Below are 18753 nucleotides of genomic sequence, written 5' to 3'. Positions count from 1 at the left end.
TCACAAGAAGCATACTAACAAAATCATCAAGCTATAAAAGCAGCAAGAAGTGTAAGTAAAATCAGCCTAATTCATCAATCCTAATAAAGAAAAGGTGGCTATATAGAAAGAATACCTGAATCTGAGTTTTCATATTCCGGTTCTGATATTCTAAATCCCTAGTTTTCTCATTTGACAGTTGTACCTACAAGAGGGCAAGAGGAATTAGAGAAACCCAGATTTCATGCTTCATCCAAGGAAGATGAGAGCGTCTTTTACATCAAACAAATCAGTATATCTCATTAATTCATAACTATTGACATAAAAAAGGCTTTTGTATTAATTCTTACAATCTACAACAATGATCAAATAAACACTGTAACTATAAACAATATCTTTGGGACATATTTATCATCTTCAATTATTAAGGTTCTTAGTTAAATGGTTAATAATGCCAGGGAAAAGAGAAAAATAAGTAACTGCAGGCTATAGCAAACACATGATCCACACCATTCAGAAATGATATTATTGTTTCCCCTAGTAACCTACACCTCTCACATAGGTTGAATTTGGTTTGGAAACATTCCTATGAGATAAGAATTTAGGGAGAAACCACATTATTGGGGGATTTGTAAGCTTTTCTCTATCAACATTGAATAAGAAGAGCATCAACTATCACTAAGTAACCTCTATTATCAGAGCAAGGGTAGGTATGTTGTCTATTTTGAAAATATGAAGGTTCTTTATCCTCTAGTGCATGTGCTCCAAGCATTGCCATTTTGGTCCTCCATTCTTTCTCCATGTGATTTAATTTTTTGCAAAAGTCACAAGTGATATTTCCTTTCCTTCTGGAAAAGCCTTCACCTTTCTTCTTTGATTCATCAATGTCCTTATCTACACGAGCACAAATAAACATAGTTAACTTGCCAAAGTGCCATACACAAGCTTGAAACTAAGTCAGTGCATGGAAAACATCCTCAAATGACAGTTATTTGGGCTCTGCAATGAAAATTTGAAATGTTCTCACTCATAATGAACTTCTCTAAAGTTCATCTGAATTGATTTGGTATCAACAAATTGTCGGCAACTCCTTTATTGATGGTTCATAAGTGCTTTAGGTAGACCTAGCACATAGCTACCGTTCTTTATTCTGAGATATAAAGATTGAAAACATTACCATTATTTGTTCTTAGAGATAGAGATTAAAAAGGTTGCTTGCATGAGATCCTCATAGAAAACTTCAACAAGGATCATTCGACACTCTTACTTACCAAAGTGCCATACACAAGCTTGAAACTAGGTCAGTGCATGGAAAACATCCTCAAATGACAGTAATTTGGGCTCTGCAATGAAAATTTGAAATGTTCTCAGTCTCACTCATAATGAACTTCTCTAAAGTTCATCTCAATTGATTTGGTATCAACAAATTGTCGGCAACTCCTTCATTGATGGTTCATAAGTGCTTTAGATAGACCTAGCACATAGCTACCGTTCTTTATTCTGAGATATAAAGATTGAAAACATTACCATTTTTTATTCTTAGAGATAAAGATTAAAAAGGTCGTTTGCATGAGATCCTCATAGAAAACTTCAACAAGGATCATTCCACACTCTTACAATACAAGATTTTAAAATTTTCTTGAGTTTAGAAGGTTTCCCATGAAGGTATCTAACATGCAATAATTGTCACATGTGTGGAAAGGAGAGAGCTCCATTGACTACATTTAAATTGCTAAGGTTTATTATTTTGGATATTCTCTTTTTAAAAAGTTCGTATTTTTGGAAACTAATCATGCTTTTTGTATACTATATGTGAAGAAATGAATATGCTGGAAACAAAGCACAACGTTGGGTGAAATTTCAAGATTTCATTTTCAGAAAATTCTGTACATGAATGGTTTTGTGTGGTGATGGAGAAGAGAACCCAGACATTTCAAGTTTTAGACAAAAATAGCTAGTACCCCAAGATTGCTTTTCTAGCAATAGGGATGGCTTTTAGTGTTCCAAAAATTCCAATCATTTGTCCTTTTTAGATGCAATTCTATTTTAGGCAGTAGGGAGCACCTTAGTCTATCTTTAGCATGTGCTTTCTTGAGATGCTTTTCTTTGGATATTTTGGGAATGTTATCCAAGGTTACTTGTGTTAGCTTTTCAGGTTACAACAAAAGTATTTTCACCTTGCTATGGGAGTCTTGATATTATAGCCCCTCGGCACTGCTTCATAGACATAAGGATGCCTCAATTTGGGTGGATGCTTGGCCTCACTTAGTGCGATAGCATGGCATCCTTGTTTAGGTAAGTTCTTGCCCTGGTCTTAACCCTTGAATTTGCCCCCTTGCAAGTCTGAACAATGTTGGTGCTAAATCCACACCTGAAATTATCGTGGAGAAAATATTTAACTCCACTTGGTGCGGCCTTGGGGGCAAGTCTCGAGTTGAGGCTGTTACTCAATTCTCAACTCCTTTGTCTAGGCTTACTCCTAGTCAAAGCCAAGTGGGGCTGACCCTGTTGCCACACAATCTAGCAAGGGTCCTAGGAGGTGTGCCTAAGGGACATCTACTAGACAAAATGAGAACAATGGCACAAAGACCCACTGTCACCTCAGTCAATGTCCCCTACTCTTTACAGACTTTCACCGATGGGAGGAGTCCCGATACGAAGGAAAACACTCAAATGATAAGGTCAATATCATGGTGTGAAGTGATTTCCAAAGCCCATTCGAAGGAGAGGCTCGGATAATCGCTTGATTGCTTCAGAAGCAAGATAATGGCTCTTCAAGAAAGGCTTATGAGGAGGCCTAGACCTACGTGAAAGGGATACTCAATAGAAGAGATACACCTAAATCAAGGCTTCCTAGGGAATGGGAAAGAGTGTTGTTAAGGTTATGTAAGATGACAATCATATGAGGATATGGGACCATAAGAGAGACCTAAGGGGATCCAAGCAAGACCTAGGGTTTGCAAAATTACAAGAGAGATAACCTTCGATGAGGTGCTCAGGTCAAGCAAGGATGAGAGAGGTCAAAGAGTGATTAACTTCCAACGAGTTTCAAAAGAAAATGACCTCAAAATGTCGCTAACCAAAGAATTCTAGGGCTCAAGGTTTTTCTTAATTTATCCACGAGATTAACTTCAAAATTTGAGGATGCTTAGAGGAAACCCTAGCATAGTAGCAAGCCAACTCACTCCTCAAAGTAACCTCCCTAATGCATTTCGCACTAGGCCCTAGTTGGCCTTCCAAGGTTAGGGAAGAAAATTGGAAAAAGTGAGAGAAAAAGGATGAGAAGGGTGACCACCATAGGACTTCACTAGTGCCTAGACCATTAGGAGTATGGAGTAATGGGTGCTTATATGAGGTTAAATTGACCTTCAAGGAGGCTAAAAGAGGAAGCCCTAACTAACCCTTTTAACGATTACCTTCGTTATCATTTATTAATGTAGTTTCATGGATAAATTATGATAATCCTTCCACTAGGAATATTCACTTCATATTATTAATGAGTAATACATACAAAACTTCCCAAGATCACAATTTCGCACCATATCAAGTAAATTAGGGCATAAATCTTCATTATGAAGACGAATTCCATGAATTAGACATTTACATAAAGATATTCAATGAAAAAGAGCACTTACCAGACAATTTGAATTATATACATCCATCAATAATGCATTTAGAAGCTCCAAAAAGATAGCAATATATCCAAACATCAAAGTGCATCCTAAAACAATCCAAATTCTCTCAAAAAATTGCAGGCCGAAATCCTCTAAAGAGGCTAGCGAAAATCCCAAGTGTAATGATTCAACTACAAATGAGGTCTCTCATATTTATATAAACCTCTCACAAATTTGATTTGTCTAATCAACCTATCTAAGCCCCTATAACATATTTTAATGTGCAAATAATATTACTTTGTTGCAAGCCCACCTAATAGATCATAAGTACTTAACATGCCTTCCAAATGAGGCCGAAATGATCGAATAATGAAGCAAAAAGGTCATTAGAAGGCCCAGATAGGTCCTCCATATGCCAAGATGAAGTGGAGGGCTCTCATAATGATGACAAAGTGGTTTCCCCTTGGTTTCCAAGCAAAACATTTGTGCTGCCCCCAAGTGACTGTGGGGCACAGTGAATGGTCTCAAGGGTCTACAACTGGATAAAACAAGCTGATGCTCCATCAATAAGGGCTAGAATGATGATACAATCCCTCCCTTGTCTTCCCGAGTGAGACAAAACCCCATCTAGGCCCTGAATCAACTGCCAAGTGCCTGATGCAAGCATTTGGTTGGTTGGGCAATGTGGTCCGAGTGCATCATCATCTTTGTATGACTAGGGCACAAACAAGTAATAGGTGGTGATGAAGATTCCCATGGCGTGGCAATCAATGCTCTGTTGTGGTGGAGGCCCATGGCTCTCAACAGTGACTCTACAAGTGCCATCATGACCCTCTAGAGGGCTTGGATCCTGTATAGGGAGGCCAAACCCAAGATGAAAACTCGACTGCAATCTTGCATAAGATTTAATGTGTCCCCTCACCTTCGAGTACAATAATTCATTATTGCAATTAAGTAAATAGGCTTGCAAACCGAGGGCAAAGGTGGACACTTCATCGTGGCATGCCCTTCCAAGTGGGCTTTAGAATGTACAGGTGTCCCCGAGCTCAGGAGCGAGGCAATGTAATACCCCGTAGGGGTGACACAGAAGCTAGCCACGGTGACGCAGTTTGACACAAAGGCCATCAGAGGGTGACGCAGAGCCTCCCAGAGTTGAGGATTAGTCATTATTTCTCCAATGACAGGGTGAGATCATTTCACTAGCCTTTTGTCCAATATTTTCTCTGTAAAGGATTGCTTGATGAGCATCCTAGATTTGTATTCAAATATTTCTCCTGCATAATAATAAACCCTCAGTACTGCTGCACCGGTTTTCTCACATTGGGTTTTTCTGGGAACTATTGTGTCCAAAAATAAGTGTGTCCTATGAATCTTGTTCTTTGCTCTGTTTTCTGTTTCAGGACATCAAACATTTAATTAGTGTAGGCTGCAGAAGTAATTTGCTTCAATATTAAGAAGAATAACTTGACAATGTCTGTTAAAAAAAATCAAGTTTGTGAAGTAGATTCAAATTCGTTGCAATAGGGGTTCCTTGAGGATTAGGAACTTTCACACTTTGTCCTTCTTCTTCTTCGCTTGGATGCCCAGAATATCTCGTCTTGTGAGATGTCGAATGTTGTCATGTGGAGGAGGTCGAGTGCTAGTGTTTTGTCTTTCCAAAAGGGTGTCTCTTCACTGGGGCTGACTTGACAAGTCTGGAGCCAAAAATTCAAAATTCAAAATTTTCTCTTTTGATTTAGATATGAAGAACATGTCTTAAATTTTCATTATATATTTCAAGGGCTAAAACATTAATTATGAAGACTGGCCATAACTACAAAATTCAACAAGAAACATATTTAATGTCTCCACCACATATTATTTTTTTGTATTTTTTTTGTTTTTTTTGCCACTCACATTAGAGAAAGCTAGTTTTCAATGGGAAATATTCATTTTTTGACCCCCTTAGTGGGTATTAGGATGATCTTGCGATTTTGAGCATGAATTTCAAGCTCTTACATGCCACGAACATCTCCTAAAGACACTTATTTACAACATTACATAGGAAATTAATTAAAAATCCAGTGCAACGAGAAAATTTAATTAATTGAAAAATCCTAAAACACCTAGCCAAATTCTGTGAGACTCTAGATATGACCTAGCATGGTAACATATATCGACCCTAGACATTAGGACCAAAGCAAGGCCTAGTTATTAAGACAGACTCCAAGTCTGGAGGTATGTGACTGAAAAAACTAGACTAGCTATTTATCACTGAAGAGCAAAAATAATTGGTCGAGTAAAAAAACACTCTAGAGTGGACTCACTTAGTGATTTGGTCCCAAATTGCCAAAGTTTGTTCCAACAGTTCATCATGCTAGCATTCATTTATTACAATTCCCTCGCAATGGTACAAAATTTGAGAGAAGTAGAGAGAGAGGATAGAGAATGGAGCATAGATGCCCTGTTAGACTTCTGATCTTCAAAAAAAATTAGGAGTGACTCCTCCATTGGGCAATGAAGTCATTGTTCCTTGCCAGGTACATATGAGCAAGCAATAGACAGTTAAGGACTAGCAGAAATTCTGTTGATCAGTGGTTGTCAATGATGTCAACCCAAGCAGCACTAGGGGCTACCCCGATCTTGCAAGGGCATTTTGACTTGACAACTCATATTATTTTGCGTCAAAGTTCTTCTTGATGGACATCACCTTATTCTCCAACGATTGTCAATATATGACAGGGATTCTCACCGTAATCTCACCTCGTATAAGTTGAATAAATTGAAATTTCCAAAGATAGTAAACCAATCATTGACTTCACACTCAGGTAGGAATCAGGATCATATGCCCTAAGCCAATCATTGGTTTGCTTGCAATTAACATCAAAATTAAGATGAATTATTCAGGGTATATCACTAAAAAACAAAAAAAAAGTCAATAAATATTAATGCAAATATTAGGAGGAATATTAAAGTGACCCAATTACCTTAGAACAAAAGATACATATTTTAAAATATTTAACATTCTAAATATATTATGCATTACTCCTCCAACGTACATTAAGAAGCCCCTCCTTAACACCCGACAGTCAAATGATAAATATTGTTACTAAAGTATGTGGTGTCTCCTATAATTAAGAAGCCTTATCCAACGTCTAAGTGAGAACCTTATACTATATATATGTTGTGAAACCTTGGCATAAATTTGATGATGAACTGAACGTATAATCTCTGAAATTTCGGGACTGCCCTAAAGGAAAATAAACCCAGATCAAAAATTTTGTTAGGGCTCAGTTTGTTACAGGTCTATCAAATGTTAGCGGAGTTTTTGGCAAGGTCTATCAAATATTACCAAAGTATTTGGCAAGGAAGCGAGGTCCTATTTTGTTGCAGGTATATCAAAGGTTAGCAAGGTAGCAAGGTTCTGTTCTGTTGCAAGTCTATCAAAAGTCTAATCACCAAAAGATTAGCGAAGATTTGGGCAAGGTAGTGAAGTCTTAGTCCAGGCCTATATCACAGAAGTTCCAAGCATCAGAAATATTGGTCAAGGAGTTACAAGTCTCGATCTAGAAGTTATAGGTCTTGGCCAAGAGTTTCCAAGCAATCATTATTATCTTAGACTACAAAACCTTGACAAAAGAAAACTTTCGGACCTGAAATTACAAGTCTGAGATCTCAGTCCAAGGATTACCATCTCCATTCAAGATCAAGTGAAGGATCAAGGTCTCGGAACCCCACTCAAATCTACCAAAGACAAGCAAGGAAATATCTTGATGATTTGCAATCTCGTTTAAGGATCTCAGCCCTTCTGTTCAGCAACAAGCCTTGGTCTTCGTTCCTCATTCAAAAACATCACATGCCTGAACAACGTTGAATAACCCTTAGCTTGTTGTGAAAGGGACGAAAGGTAGACCTGTAATCAAGCAAAGATAAAGGTATGTATAATTCAAATTCCCTTCCTGTGTGTTAATAATGTACTTTAATAACTATTGACTGCATTGTACCATGTATTAGGCTAGTTTTCAGTCTTGCATAACTGCCTTGTCATAACTGTAACTAGAGTTGTGTCCAGCTAGGGTAAGTTTTGTCCTATGTATGTCTAAGTCAATATTCATCTCTTGTATAGTCTTGTATAAAATATGGTTTTGTGTCAAGGTTGGGTATGTTTAAGTAGAGTCTAGGCTTGTGTTCAAAGTTTGTCAGCTGCTGCAACAAGTCAACTACAATCACAAACAACAAGCACATTTCAGGTACGCATTGTATTCATTTGATTTTTATTTATTTATTATTATGTGCTTACATGTGTGTTTGCAGGCAGAGGTAAGTTAAAGGGTTGTTGTGTTTATTTGTTTTGCTTTGGGATTGTGTTTCGTTGGGCAATTTGCATGCAGGTAGAAGAAGACTCAAGGACAGCATCAAGCGAGCATTCAAGAGCTGAAGTATCAAATCAAAGGAAGCATTGCAGCGGGACATCCTTTAAAGACATGACAACCATCCGTATATTGTGAAGAAGTGTCAAGGCCAAGAGTCATCATTGTAAAGTTGTAAAAGAGTCATTTGTAAAAGTGTCATCATTGGAAGAGTCATTATTGTAAAAGAGTCAATCTGCCTAGAGTCGAAAAGGCATTATTGGGAGGTATAGGAGTCTCTGTTGGGATGATGTCATGGTTGGGTTGCAGGTCATAGTGTTCAGTCAAAACCATTGTAAATCATATTGTATCGTGGATCATTGTCCCTGCTACGGGAATCCACACTCTTGTCTCATTTCATTCATTATAGGGTGGCAGGGAGGTGCTAGGCAGGTGCATGAAATCGCCTACAGGTTGGAGCTTGTGAACACTTCAGGGTGGTAGGTCGGTCTAGGGTGTTGGGGCATCCATTCAGTTGATTACTGAAAAACCCAGGGCGTTGGGGTGTCCTTCCATTGGGAATTGGAGAAGAATATTTTTCTAGAATTCTAGGAAGTTGTTGCTTTCATTTCATTTGGGGCTGATGATTAAAGAATTTATTAGAAAAGCGTTCGGTGGTTTTTAACCCAGAGGGTGTTTTCCACCTAAATTCACGTGCCTATTGTGTTATTTTATTTATTGTTATTACTGCATAAACATTAATAGTAATTGAAGATTAACTAATGCTCTGAAAAGATTTAAAAGTGCTAATTTCTAAGGAACACTGATTCACCCCCCCTCTCAGTATTTACCAAGTTCCTTCAATAGCAGTCTAACAACTGGAAGGAGACCATGGAGTATATTAAGAATAGAATTCCTTTGTTCAATGGAAATAACTATGAACTTTGGAGTGGAAGAATGCAGGTTCATTCGTTGGCGCAAGGATACGAAGTATGGGAAATCGTTGACAAAGGCTTCACACCGACCCAGGATGAACAAGGTAAGAAAAATATGGTATATGATGCAAAGGCTAAAGATCTTATTATTAGTGGGCTTATTGAATCTGTTTATCATAAGTTATTAAGTTGCAAAACTGCCAAAGAGGTATGAGGCGAGCTTGAAATATATATGCAGGTGACTCAAAGGTGAAAGAAGCAAAGTTTCAAATTTTGAGGGCAAAATTTGAGCAACTCAAAATGAGGGAAGATGAAGATATTGTTGCATACTTTCAACGTGTTGATGAAACAACAAATACATTGGAAGGTTTGGGAGAACCTGTTGAAACGAAAATTGTTGTCCGAAAGATCCTCAGAACCTTGCCAGCAAGATTTAACCCTAAGGTATCTGTCTTGGAAGATAGATCGAATCTGACCAATCTCAGCATAAATGAATTGCATGGAATTCTTACGGCATATGAAATGAGGATTGAAGAAGAGGATGGCACATCTCACTTAGAAACAACATTTGCTGCATCCAAGAAGAATAGTAAGGACAAGCAGACTCCGAAAGCAAAAACTTGCAATTGTAAGGATGAGGAAAAGGAAGAAGATGAAGAAGAATTCTTAGATAAAGAGTTTGCCTACTTCACACGGAAAATGAGAACAGGTATGGGAAAATTCAAAGGTAAACTTCCATTAATATGTTTTGATTGTGGTGAGGTTGGGCATTTTGCAGCCAAATGTCCTCACAAAAATGAGGTTGTTATGAAAGGAAAGAAAAGTCCTAGGAAGTTCAACAAGCAAGGCAAGAAGAAATGGTTTAAGAAAAGTTTCTTCTCCAAAGAAGATAGCTCCTCATCCGAAGAAGACAGTGATAATGAAGAAGAATTCAACGGAAGAGTATTGTTTATGGCCAAGCACAATAAGCAAGAGGCACTTGACGAAGAAGAAGAAATGACTGAGGTTGAATTTAAAAAATGAAGTGATCGGGGTTATCAAAAAGCTCAAGGCCAAGAAGAAGCACATCAACAGTCTTGAAGACGAATTAAAGACAGAAAGGGTACAGGTCCTAAATCTTAAAATCAAGGTTGAAGAATACAAACGAATTGAAGAATCGGTCAAGAAAGAATTAAAGAAAGCAACAAGGAAAGAGAAGCATTGGAAGCTGAAATCATTTCTTTACGAAAGGAAAAAAATGGAAAAGTTCTTCAAAACTACGCCAACAAATCAAAGACTTTGGACGAACTCATCAACAACCAGTGATCATACAATGACAAGACTGGTCTTGGTTAAAATGAAAAATTCAAAAACGAGTCAAGTCCTTCTATGACAACTAAAGAAGATGGATATGCAAAATCTACCAAGCAGGTAGATCTCTTAGCTAGATCAAGAGATCAAGACTCGTAGGAAGAACCTTGGAAGACAATTCTTCGAAGAAGATTTCCTCCCAAGTATCAACCTATCTTTTATGGTCATTGTTATTCATGTGGAAGGTTTGGACATGGAGCTGCAGAATGTCGCATGTACATTTGGAATGAATATAATTCCAGGAGATCTCTCAAAAATGGATATTCCAGAACTCAGCAGAGTATCAACAGATTTGATCATTTGATGATGTCGAATGTTACAAATGTAACAATTTTGGACACTTGGCCAAAGATTGCAAACTTGGAAGTTCTTCAAAGGAATTCTCGCAAAATCAGAATGAACAAGTATGGAAAAGGAAGACTAAAAGGTGTGCTCTCGCTCTCAAGGCTCAAAGCAACAGAAACGTAAGGTATGTTGACAGTGGTTGCTCAACGCATATGACCGAAGACAGAAATAAGTTCATATCCTTGAAAGAAAAGAAGGATGGAACAGTGTATTTTGGAAATTATGGGTCTTTAAACATCATAGGAGCAGGTACGGTCACTCTTGGAAGCAAGGATGCATTAGCAAAGGATGTGTTGCTAAACGAAAATATGAATCACAATTTGATCAGTGTTGGACAAATGTGCGATCAAGGACACACGATGTTATTCAACTCAAAGAAATGTGAAATCAGGAAAGGCAAGGTTGGTAAAATTGTGGCTACAGCAAGCAGAGCTCCAAACGACATATATATTTTGGATGAGACACCTAAAGGGTGTTTCTTGACAAAAGAAGACGAGAGATGGTTATGGCACAAACGAATGGGACATATAAATTTCAAAATTTTGGTCAAGATCAACAAAAAGGAAACAGTTAAAGAAATGCCGGAAATCTCAAAACCTACCAATACGATATGTGAATCTTGTCAGCACGGCAAACAGACAAAAGTCGAGTTCAAGACAAAGGAGCATTTTGCGTCACGTCCATTGGAATTAATACATACTGATCTATGTGGTCCCATGAGAACAAAAGGTTTAAAGGGTGAATTATACTTTATGTTAATGATAGATGATTACACCAGAATGACAGTCGTCTGTTTCCTGAAGAAAAAGTCTGAGGCATTCGAATGTTTCAAAATCTACAGGGAATTGGTCGAAAATGAAACCAATTTGAAGATCAAATGTCTAAGATCAAATAATGGCGGAGAATTCACATCCAAAGCATTTCAGCAATATTGTGACGAACATGGAATAAAAAGGCAATTCTCAATAGCTAGAACACCACAGCAGAATGGAGTAGTTGAAAGAAAAAACAGAACCGTATAGGAAATGGTTAGAACCATGTTAAAAGACTCAAACTTAGACAATAAATCCAGGGTTCAAGCAATTGATACTGCCGTATTCATTATAAACAGAGGCCTGCTCAAGAATAATTGTAACATGACTCCATACGAACTATGGAAAGGAAGACCAGCTAACGTCAAATACTTCAAAATATTTGGAAGTAAATGCTACATCAAAAGAGAAGACCAAAAATTGGGCAAGTTCAATTCCCGTGTTGGCGAAGGTATTTTCGTTGGTTATTCGCGCAAAAGAAAGGCTTATAGATGCTACAATCTGAGGCAAAAACAAATAGTTGAAAGTATAAATGTTACTTTTGACGAAGACTGTGACATCATCTCTTCAAGCAAATCTGAGGTGCTTGAGGTAGAATCTGTGAAGGATGAATACGAAGCTCCAGAACAAGATCAATCAAATATAGAAACACCAGTCAACCAAGAAGAAATAAGAAATGATCATTAGGATGTACAAGAAGTTTCTCCAAAAGTTTCAAAAGAATGGTATCAAAAGAATCATTCGTCAAATCAGATCATCGGCAACATAAATGAAGGAATTGGAACCAGAAGAAGTCGACAACTTCGTTCATCACAGCAAGCCCATCTTGCCCTTTTAGCGACTTTTGAGCCTAGCAATTTTGAGGAAGCTAGTCAAAATGAACACTGGGTAGCAGCTATGAATGAAGAACTGGATCAAATTGAGAAGAACAACACTTGGGAATTGGTTCCATGACCAAAGGATAAAAATGTTATTGGAACTAAATGGGTCTTCAGAAACAAATTGAATGAGGATGGACAGGTTACTAGGAATAAAGCAAGATTAGTCTACAAAGGATATGCACAAGTTGAAGGAATCAATTTTGAAGAAACATTTGCTCCCGTTGCTAGAATGGAAGCTATCAGGATGTTTCTCGCATATGCATGCTCGAGAAAAATCAAGGTCTACCAAATGGATGTTAAGTCAGCCTTTCTAAATGGTGAATTGGAAGAAGAAGTTTACATTGAACAACTTGAAGGTTTTTTGCTCACTGACAAAGAAAACTAAGTTTGCAGACTAAAGAAGGAACTATATGGTCTCAAGCAAGCTCCTAGAGCTTGGTATGCTCATCTTGATAGGTATCTACATCAACAAGGATTCAAGAAAGGAAGCGTTGACAGCAATCTCTATGCGAAAGTGGATCAAGATAACCTAATGATTATAGAGGTATATGTGGATGATATAATCTTTGGAAGCAATGATGACAAATTAAGTAAAGACTTTGCCACAAAAAATGCAAAGTGAGTTTCAAATGTCTATGCTTGGCGAGCTGACATACTTTTTGGGGCTTCAGATTTCTCAGCCGAATAAAGGAACATTCATATATCAAACCAAGTACATCAAGGAAATGCTCAAAAAATTCCAGATGGAAGATTGTAAGCCAGTCCTTACCCCCATGATAACAGGTTGCAAGTTAAGCTTAGAAGATTCGTCAAAGGATGTGGACCAAAGGTTGTATAGATCCATGATTGGTAGTCTCCTATATGTGACAGCCTCCCAGCCTGATGTGATGCAGGCAGTTGGACAAGTAGTAAGATTCCAAGCAGCACCAAAAGAATCTCATATTATTGTCGTCAAAATAATTCTTCGATATCTTAAGGGCACAGTGGAATATGGTCTATGGTATCCCAAAGGAAATGATCTGGTTATCCAAGCTTATACAGATGCAGATTGGGCAAGAAGTGTTGATGATCGTAAGAGTACCAGTGGAGCAACATTCTATCTAGGTGGTTGTCTTATTTCATGGTTAAGTAAAAAGCAATCTTCAATCTCGTTATCCATAGCAGAAGCAGAATATATCGCGGCAGCAACTTGTTGTACACAAGTTCTCTGGATGAAGCAAACTTTGCAAGATCTTCAAGTCAAGTTTGATGAGCCTATTCCCATCTTTTGCGATAACACCAGTGCCATCAGTATCTCCAAGAATGTTGTGATGCATTCCAAAACAAGGCACATTCCGATTAAATATCATTTCGTTAAAGAGCGGGTAGCCGAAAAGAATATCAAGCTTGAATATGTTGGCACAAAGGAACAAATTGCTGACATCTTTACCAAACCATTACCTCGTCAAGAATTTGAGTATATTCACCAAAAGCTTGGGTTTCTCCCAAGTTTTCATTAGACTCTTTCTCTTATCTACTCAAGTAGAAAGGGGGAGTGGATGTGTGTACAGGTCCGTAGGATGGTTGTTTGTCAAGGGGAGTTACCCTTTGCCATTGATGACAAAGGGGGAGAGAAGGCAGCACGAAGAGGTGTCACGATCGGAGGGGGAGTACTTGTGTTGCCATCAATGCCAACGTGGGAGATTGTTAATCAGTGGTTGTCATTGATGTCAACCCAAGCAGCACCAGGGGCTACCCCGATTTTGCAAGGGCATTTTGACTTGACAACTCATATTATTTTGCATCAAAGTTCTTCTCGATGGATTCTACTCGTCAAAATGTTTCCATTGGTATATGGTACACCTCCCAGTTCTTCACGATTTGAGAGTTATTTGCGTTTGAAGTCGGAAACCCCCATTAGTGGGCTAAAACCCCAGGGTTTGAGACATCACCTTATTCTCCAACGATTGTCAATATATTGACACGGATTCTCACCATAATCTCACCTCGTATAAGTTGAATAAATTGAAAAATCCAAAGATAGTAAACCAATCATTGACTTCACACTCGGGTAGGAATCAGGATCATATGCCCTAAGCCAATCATTTGTTTGCTTGCAATTAACATTTTAAGAAGAATAATTACAGGTATGTCACTAAAAAAAAGAAAAAAAATAAGCCAATAAATATTAATGCAAATATTAGGAGGAACAATAAAGTGATCCAATTACCTTAGAACAAAAGATACATAATTTAAAATATTTAACATTCTAAATATATTATGCATTACTCCTCCAACGTACATTAAGAAGCCCCTCCTTAACACCCGACAATCAAATGATAAATATTGTTACTAAAGTATGTGGTGTCTCCTATAATTAAGAAGCCCTATCCAACGTCTAAGTGAGAACCTTATACTATATATATGTTGTGAAACCTTGGCATAAATGTGATGATGAACTGAACGTATAATCTCTGAAATTTCGGGACTGCCCTAAAGGAAAATAAACCCAGATCAAAAATTTTGTTAGGGCTCAGTTTGTTACAGGTCTATCAAATATTAGCAAAGTATTTGGCAAGGAAGTGAGGTCCTCTTTTGTTGCAGGTATATCAAAGGTTAGCAAGGTAGCAAGGTTATGTTCTGTTGCAAGTCTATCAAAAGTCTAATCACCAAAAGATTAGTGAAGATTTGGGCAAGGTAGTGAAGTCTTAGTCCAGGCCTATATCACAAAGTTCCAAGCATCAAAAATATTGGTCAAGAGTTTCCAAGCAATCATTACTGTCTCAAACTACAAAACCTTGACCAAAGAAAAGTTTCGGACCTGAAATTACAAGTCTGAGATCTCAGTCCAAGGATTACCGTCTCCATTCAAGATCAAGTGAAGGATCAAGGTCTCAGAACCCCACTCAAATCTACCAAAGACAAGCAAGGAAATATCTTGATGATCTGCAATCTTGTTTAAGGATCTCAGCCCTTCTATTCAGCAACAAGCCTTGGTCTTCATTCCTCATTCAAAAACATCACAGGCCTGAGCAATGTTGAATAACCCTTAGCTTGTTGTGAAAGGGACAAAAGGTAGACCTGTAATCAAGCAAAGATAAAGGTATGTATAATTCAAATTCCCTTCCTGTGTGTTAATAAGGTACTTTAATAACTGTTGATTGCACTGTACCATGTATTAGGCTAGTTTTCAGTCTTGCATAACTGCCTTGTCATAACTATAACTAGAGTCGTGTCCAATTAGGGTAAGTTTTGTCCTATGTATGTCTAAGTCAATATTCATCTCCTGTATAGTCATGTATAAAATATGGTTTTCTGTCAAGGTTGAGTATGTTTAAGTAGAGTCTAGGCTTGTGTTCAAAGTTTTTCAGCTACTGCAACAAGTCAACTACAATCACAAACAACAAGCACATTTCAGGTACGCATTGTATTCATTTGATTTTTATTTATTTATTATTATGTGCTTACATGCGTGTTTGCAGGCAGAGCTAAGTTAAAGGGTTGTTTTGTTTATTTGTTTTGCTTTGGGATTGCGTTTCATTGGGCAATTTGCATGCAGGTAGAAGAAGACTCAAGGACAGCATCAAGTGAGCATTCAAGAGTTGAAGTATCAAATCAAAGGAAGCATTGTAGCAGGACATGCTTTAAAGACATGACAACCATCCGTATATTGTGAAGAAGTGTCAAGGCCAAGAGTCATCATTGTAAATATGTAAAAGTGTCATCATTGGAAGCGTCATTATTGTAAAAGATTCAATCTGCCTAGAGTCGAAAAGGCATTGTTGGGAGGTATAGGAGTCTCTGTTTGGATGATGGTATGGTTGGGTTGCAGGTCATAGTGTTCAGCCAAAATCATTGTAAATCATATTGTATCATGGATCGTTGTCCCTACTATGGGAATCCACACTCTTGTCTCATTTCAGTCATTATAGGGTGGCAGGGAGTTGCTAGGTAGATGCATGAAGTCGCCTACAGGTTGGACCCTGTGAACACTTCAGGGTGGTAGGTCGGTCTAGGGTGTTGGGGCATCCATTCAGTTGATTACTGAAGAAACCAGGGCATTGGGGCGTCCTTCCAGTGGGAGCTGGAGAAGAATGCTTTTCTAGAATTCTAGGAAGTTGTTGCTTTCATTTCAGTTGGGGCTAAAGATTAAAGAATTTATTAGAAAAGCGTTCGGTGGTTTTTGACCCGGAGGGGGTTATTACTGCATAAACATTAATAATAATTGAAGATTAACTAATGCTCTTAAAAGATTTAAAAGTGCTAATTGCTAAGGAATACTGATTCACCCCCCCTCTCAGTATTTCCAACAAATTCATTAGGATGGAGGTTTAGAGAATTATTCTAAAATAGCTTTGCTTAAGCCATGGGTTGATCATGTTGCCACACAATCTAGCAGGGCCCTAGGAAGGTAACCTGTGGGACAACTACTAGACCAAGTGACAGCAATGGGATAAAGACCCACTGTCACCCCAGTCAATGTCTCCTAGTCTTTACGGACTTTCACCGATGGGAGGAGTCCTGGTATGAAGGAAATCACTTGTGATGATAGGGTCAATGACAAGGTATGAAGTGATTCCCAAGGCCCATTCAAGGAGAGACTCAATAAGGGCTCAATGCTTCAATGAAGCTAAAGGGTCTCCATGAAAGACCTAGGAGGAAATTTAGGACTTAGGGTTTGATATTTTCAATGGTGATGAGTATACCTAAGGTCAAGACTTCCAAGATGATATAAGACCTCTCAAGAAGATTTGTAAGATGATTGGACACCTTAAATAGGCTTTCACTATCCTTGAGAGACCTAATTTAGGGCTTACGCTAAACCTGGGCTTCAGGATATACATGGGAGGAAATTCCCCCCATGTATTTACTAGGTCAAGGCAAGACAAAGGAAAGGGTCTCTTAGGGTTCATTCCACTGAATACTAAGTTCATATGACACTCAAGAAAGCCACCGATCCAACAGATTCAAGCTAGGTTACCCTTCTAGGGCACACCTAGGGCATCAAGACTTATGAAGAATTCACTATGTGAACTCAACCAAATTTTGATATCCTCTAGAAAAAAAACTATGAAAGAGTCTTATCCAAGCAGATTTCCAAAATTCCTCCTCTAATGCAATTCGTAGGATGCCCTAGCTAGTCGCCTGAAGGAGAGGGGCTGAAAATATTAGGAGAAGAAAAGAGAGAAAAGGGAATGTTGATCACCAATTCTTCTTGCACCAGTGCCTAATCCTTGGGTTAAGGAGTCTAAGATGATTCAAGATTTTGCTAAATTCGTCTTCAAGGAGGCCTAAGAATGATGCCCAAGAAATCACTCTTCAATAATTACCTACTCAATATCTATGGCTTTTCATGGAAGAAGAGCGAAATCCCATCCACTAGGAACATTCATCTATTGTCATTCAATGAGTAACATGTGCAATTTACAACCAAACAACCTTTTATAATGATATTTAATAAATTAGGGCACAAGAGATTTAGCTAGTTGCAATAATTCCACGCATTAGACATTATTCCAAGAAAAATATTCAACAAAATAGCAATTACAAGATGACAAGAGATATATCCAACCATACAAAAAAAGTAGCTCCAAGAGAGATCAAAATTTAGCTTCCAAAGATATCGAAATGCATCAATAGTCTCCAATAGCATCTAAGAGAAAAGAGCGAAATTCTTATACAAGAGAGAATCCAAGTGATGATGATGATCTCTCACAATGAGAGTCATCTCTAATTATAGGATCCTCTACTAATTCGATTTAGCCTAATTAGCCCCCAACAATTATAAAATAAAGTGTAAAATACAAATCTTGGTGACAAGCCCACCAAGTAGCTAATAAAGTGATGAAGAAGCCATCCATAAGTGTTGAAGAGTGTAACTAGGTTAGGTCTTCATATTTATATTTGAGTCAAAGAATGAAAAAGAAATTATTATTATTATTATTATTATTATTATTGTTATTGTTATTATTATGACTTATTAAAGCATGGGTTTCATGCTTGGGTCATCATGTTTTAGGTCAAAGTCCCCATTGAGGACTTCTAGGAGTTATTCTGAGTCATTCGAGTCATTGTCCATTTAAAGAGACCCTTCTTGGGCTTTTCAATCATGTAAAAAGGTTTATTATTGAGTCAAATAAAGTATTTGTCACCTCCACACCAAGTCAACCTTAAGAAGATCAAGTCGGCCTCTAACTGGGTAATTCTACCTCACCTAAAGCCTATATATACAAGCAATTTGAATTCATTTCGACACATCAACGAAAGAAGTTCGATCTACATCAAGGAAGTGCAAAAAAGTGCGAAGTTCAAGGTGGAGACGGAAGAAATACAAGTCGAAGGTTTTGGGCTATCTCTTTCTCTCTCTTATGCTAAGTTACTGGGCTAGTTGTTGGATCGAAGTTCTACTGCTGGGAGGGTCGAAGTTCTGAAAGTGTTGGGTCGAAGATTTTGCTACAAGAAGGTCGAAATTCTAGATTCTCTGGGTCAAAGTGTTACCACTGCAAGGTCGAAGAACTAGGTCGATGTTG

General features: G+C 37.9%; 1 protein-coding gene across 3 annotated transcripts in view; it reads right to left on the bottom strand.

Moving 5' to 3' along the window:
* LOC149163695 (uncharacterized) overlaps positions 1-18753 on the bottom strand; it is a 411291-nt gene that overhangs the window by 208576 nt on the left and 183962 nt on the right. For all 3 annotated transcript variants that reach the window (XM_089431820.1, XM_089431821.1, XM_089431822.1), the window contains exon 11: positions 116-184. In XM_089431820.1, coding sequence (XP_089287946.1) covers positions 116-184 — 69 coding nt within the window. The remainder of the gene's footprint in view (positions 1-115; positions 185-18753) is intronic.

This window comes from Pinus tabuliformis, chromosome 5_1, assembly GCF_031772625.1.
Source record: "Pinus tabuliformis cultivar Carrire ecotype Pingquan chromosome 5_1, CPIR1, whole genome shotgun sequence".
NCBI lineage: Eukaryota > Viridiplantae > Streptophyta > Pinopsida > Pinales > Pinaceae > Pinus > Pinus tabuliformis.
Note: the sequence above shows the minus strand (reverse complement) of the source record. Positions and strands in the feature narration are given on the sequence as shown.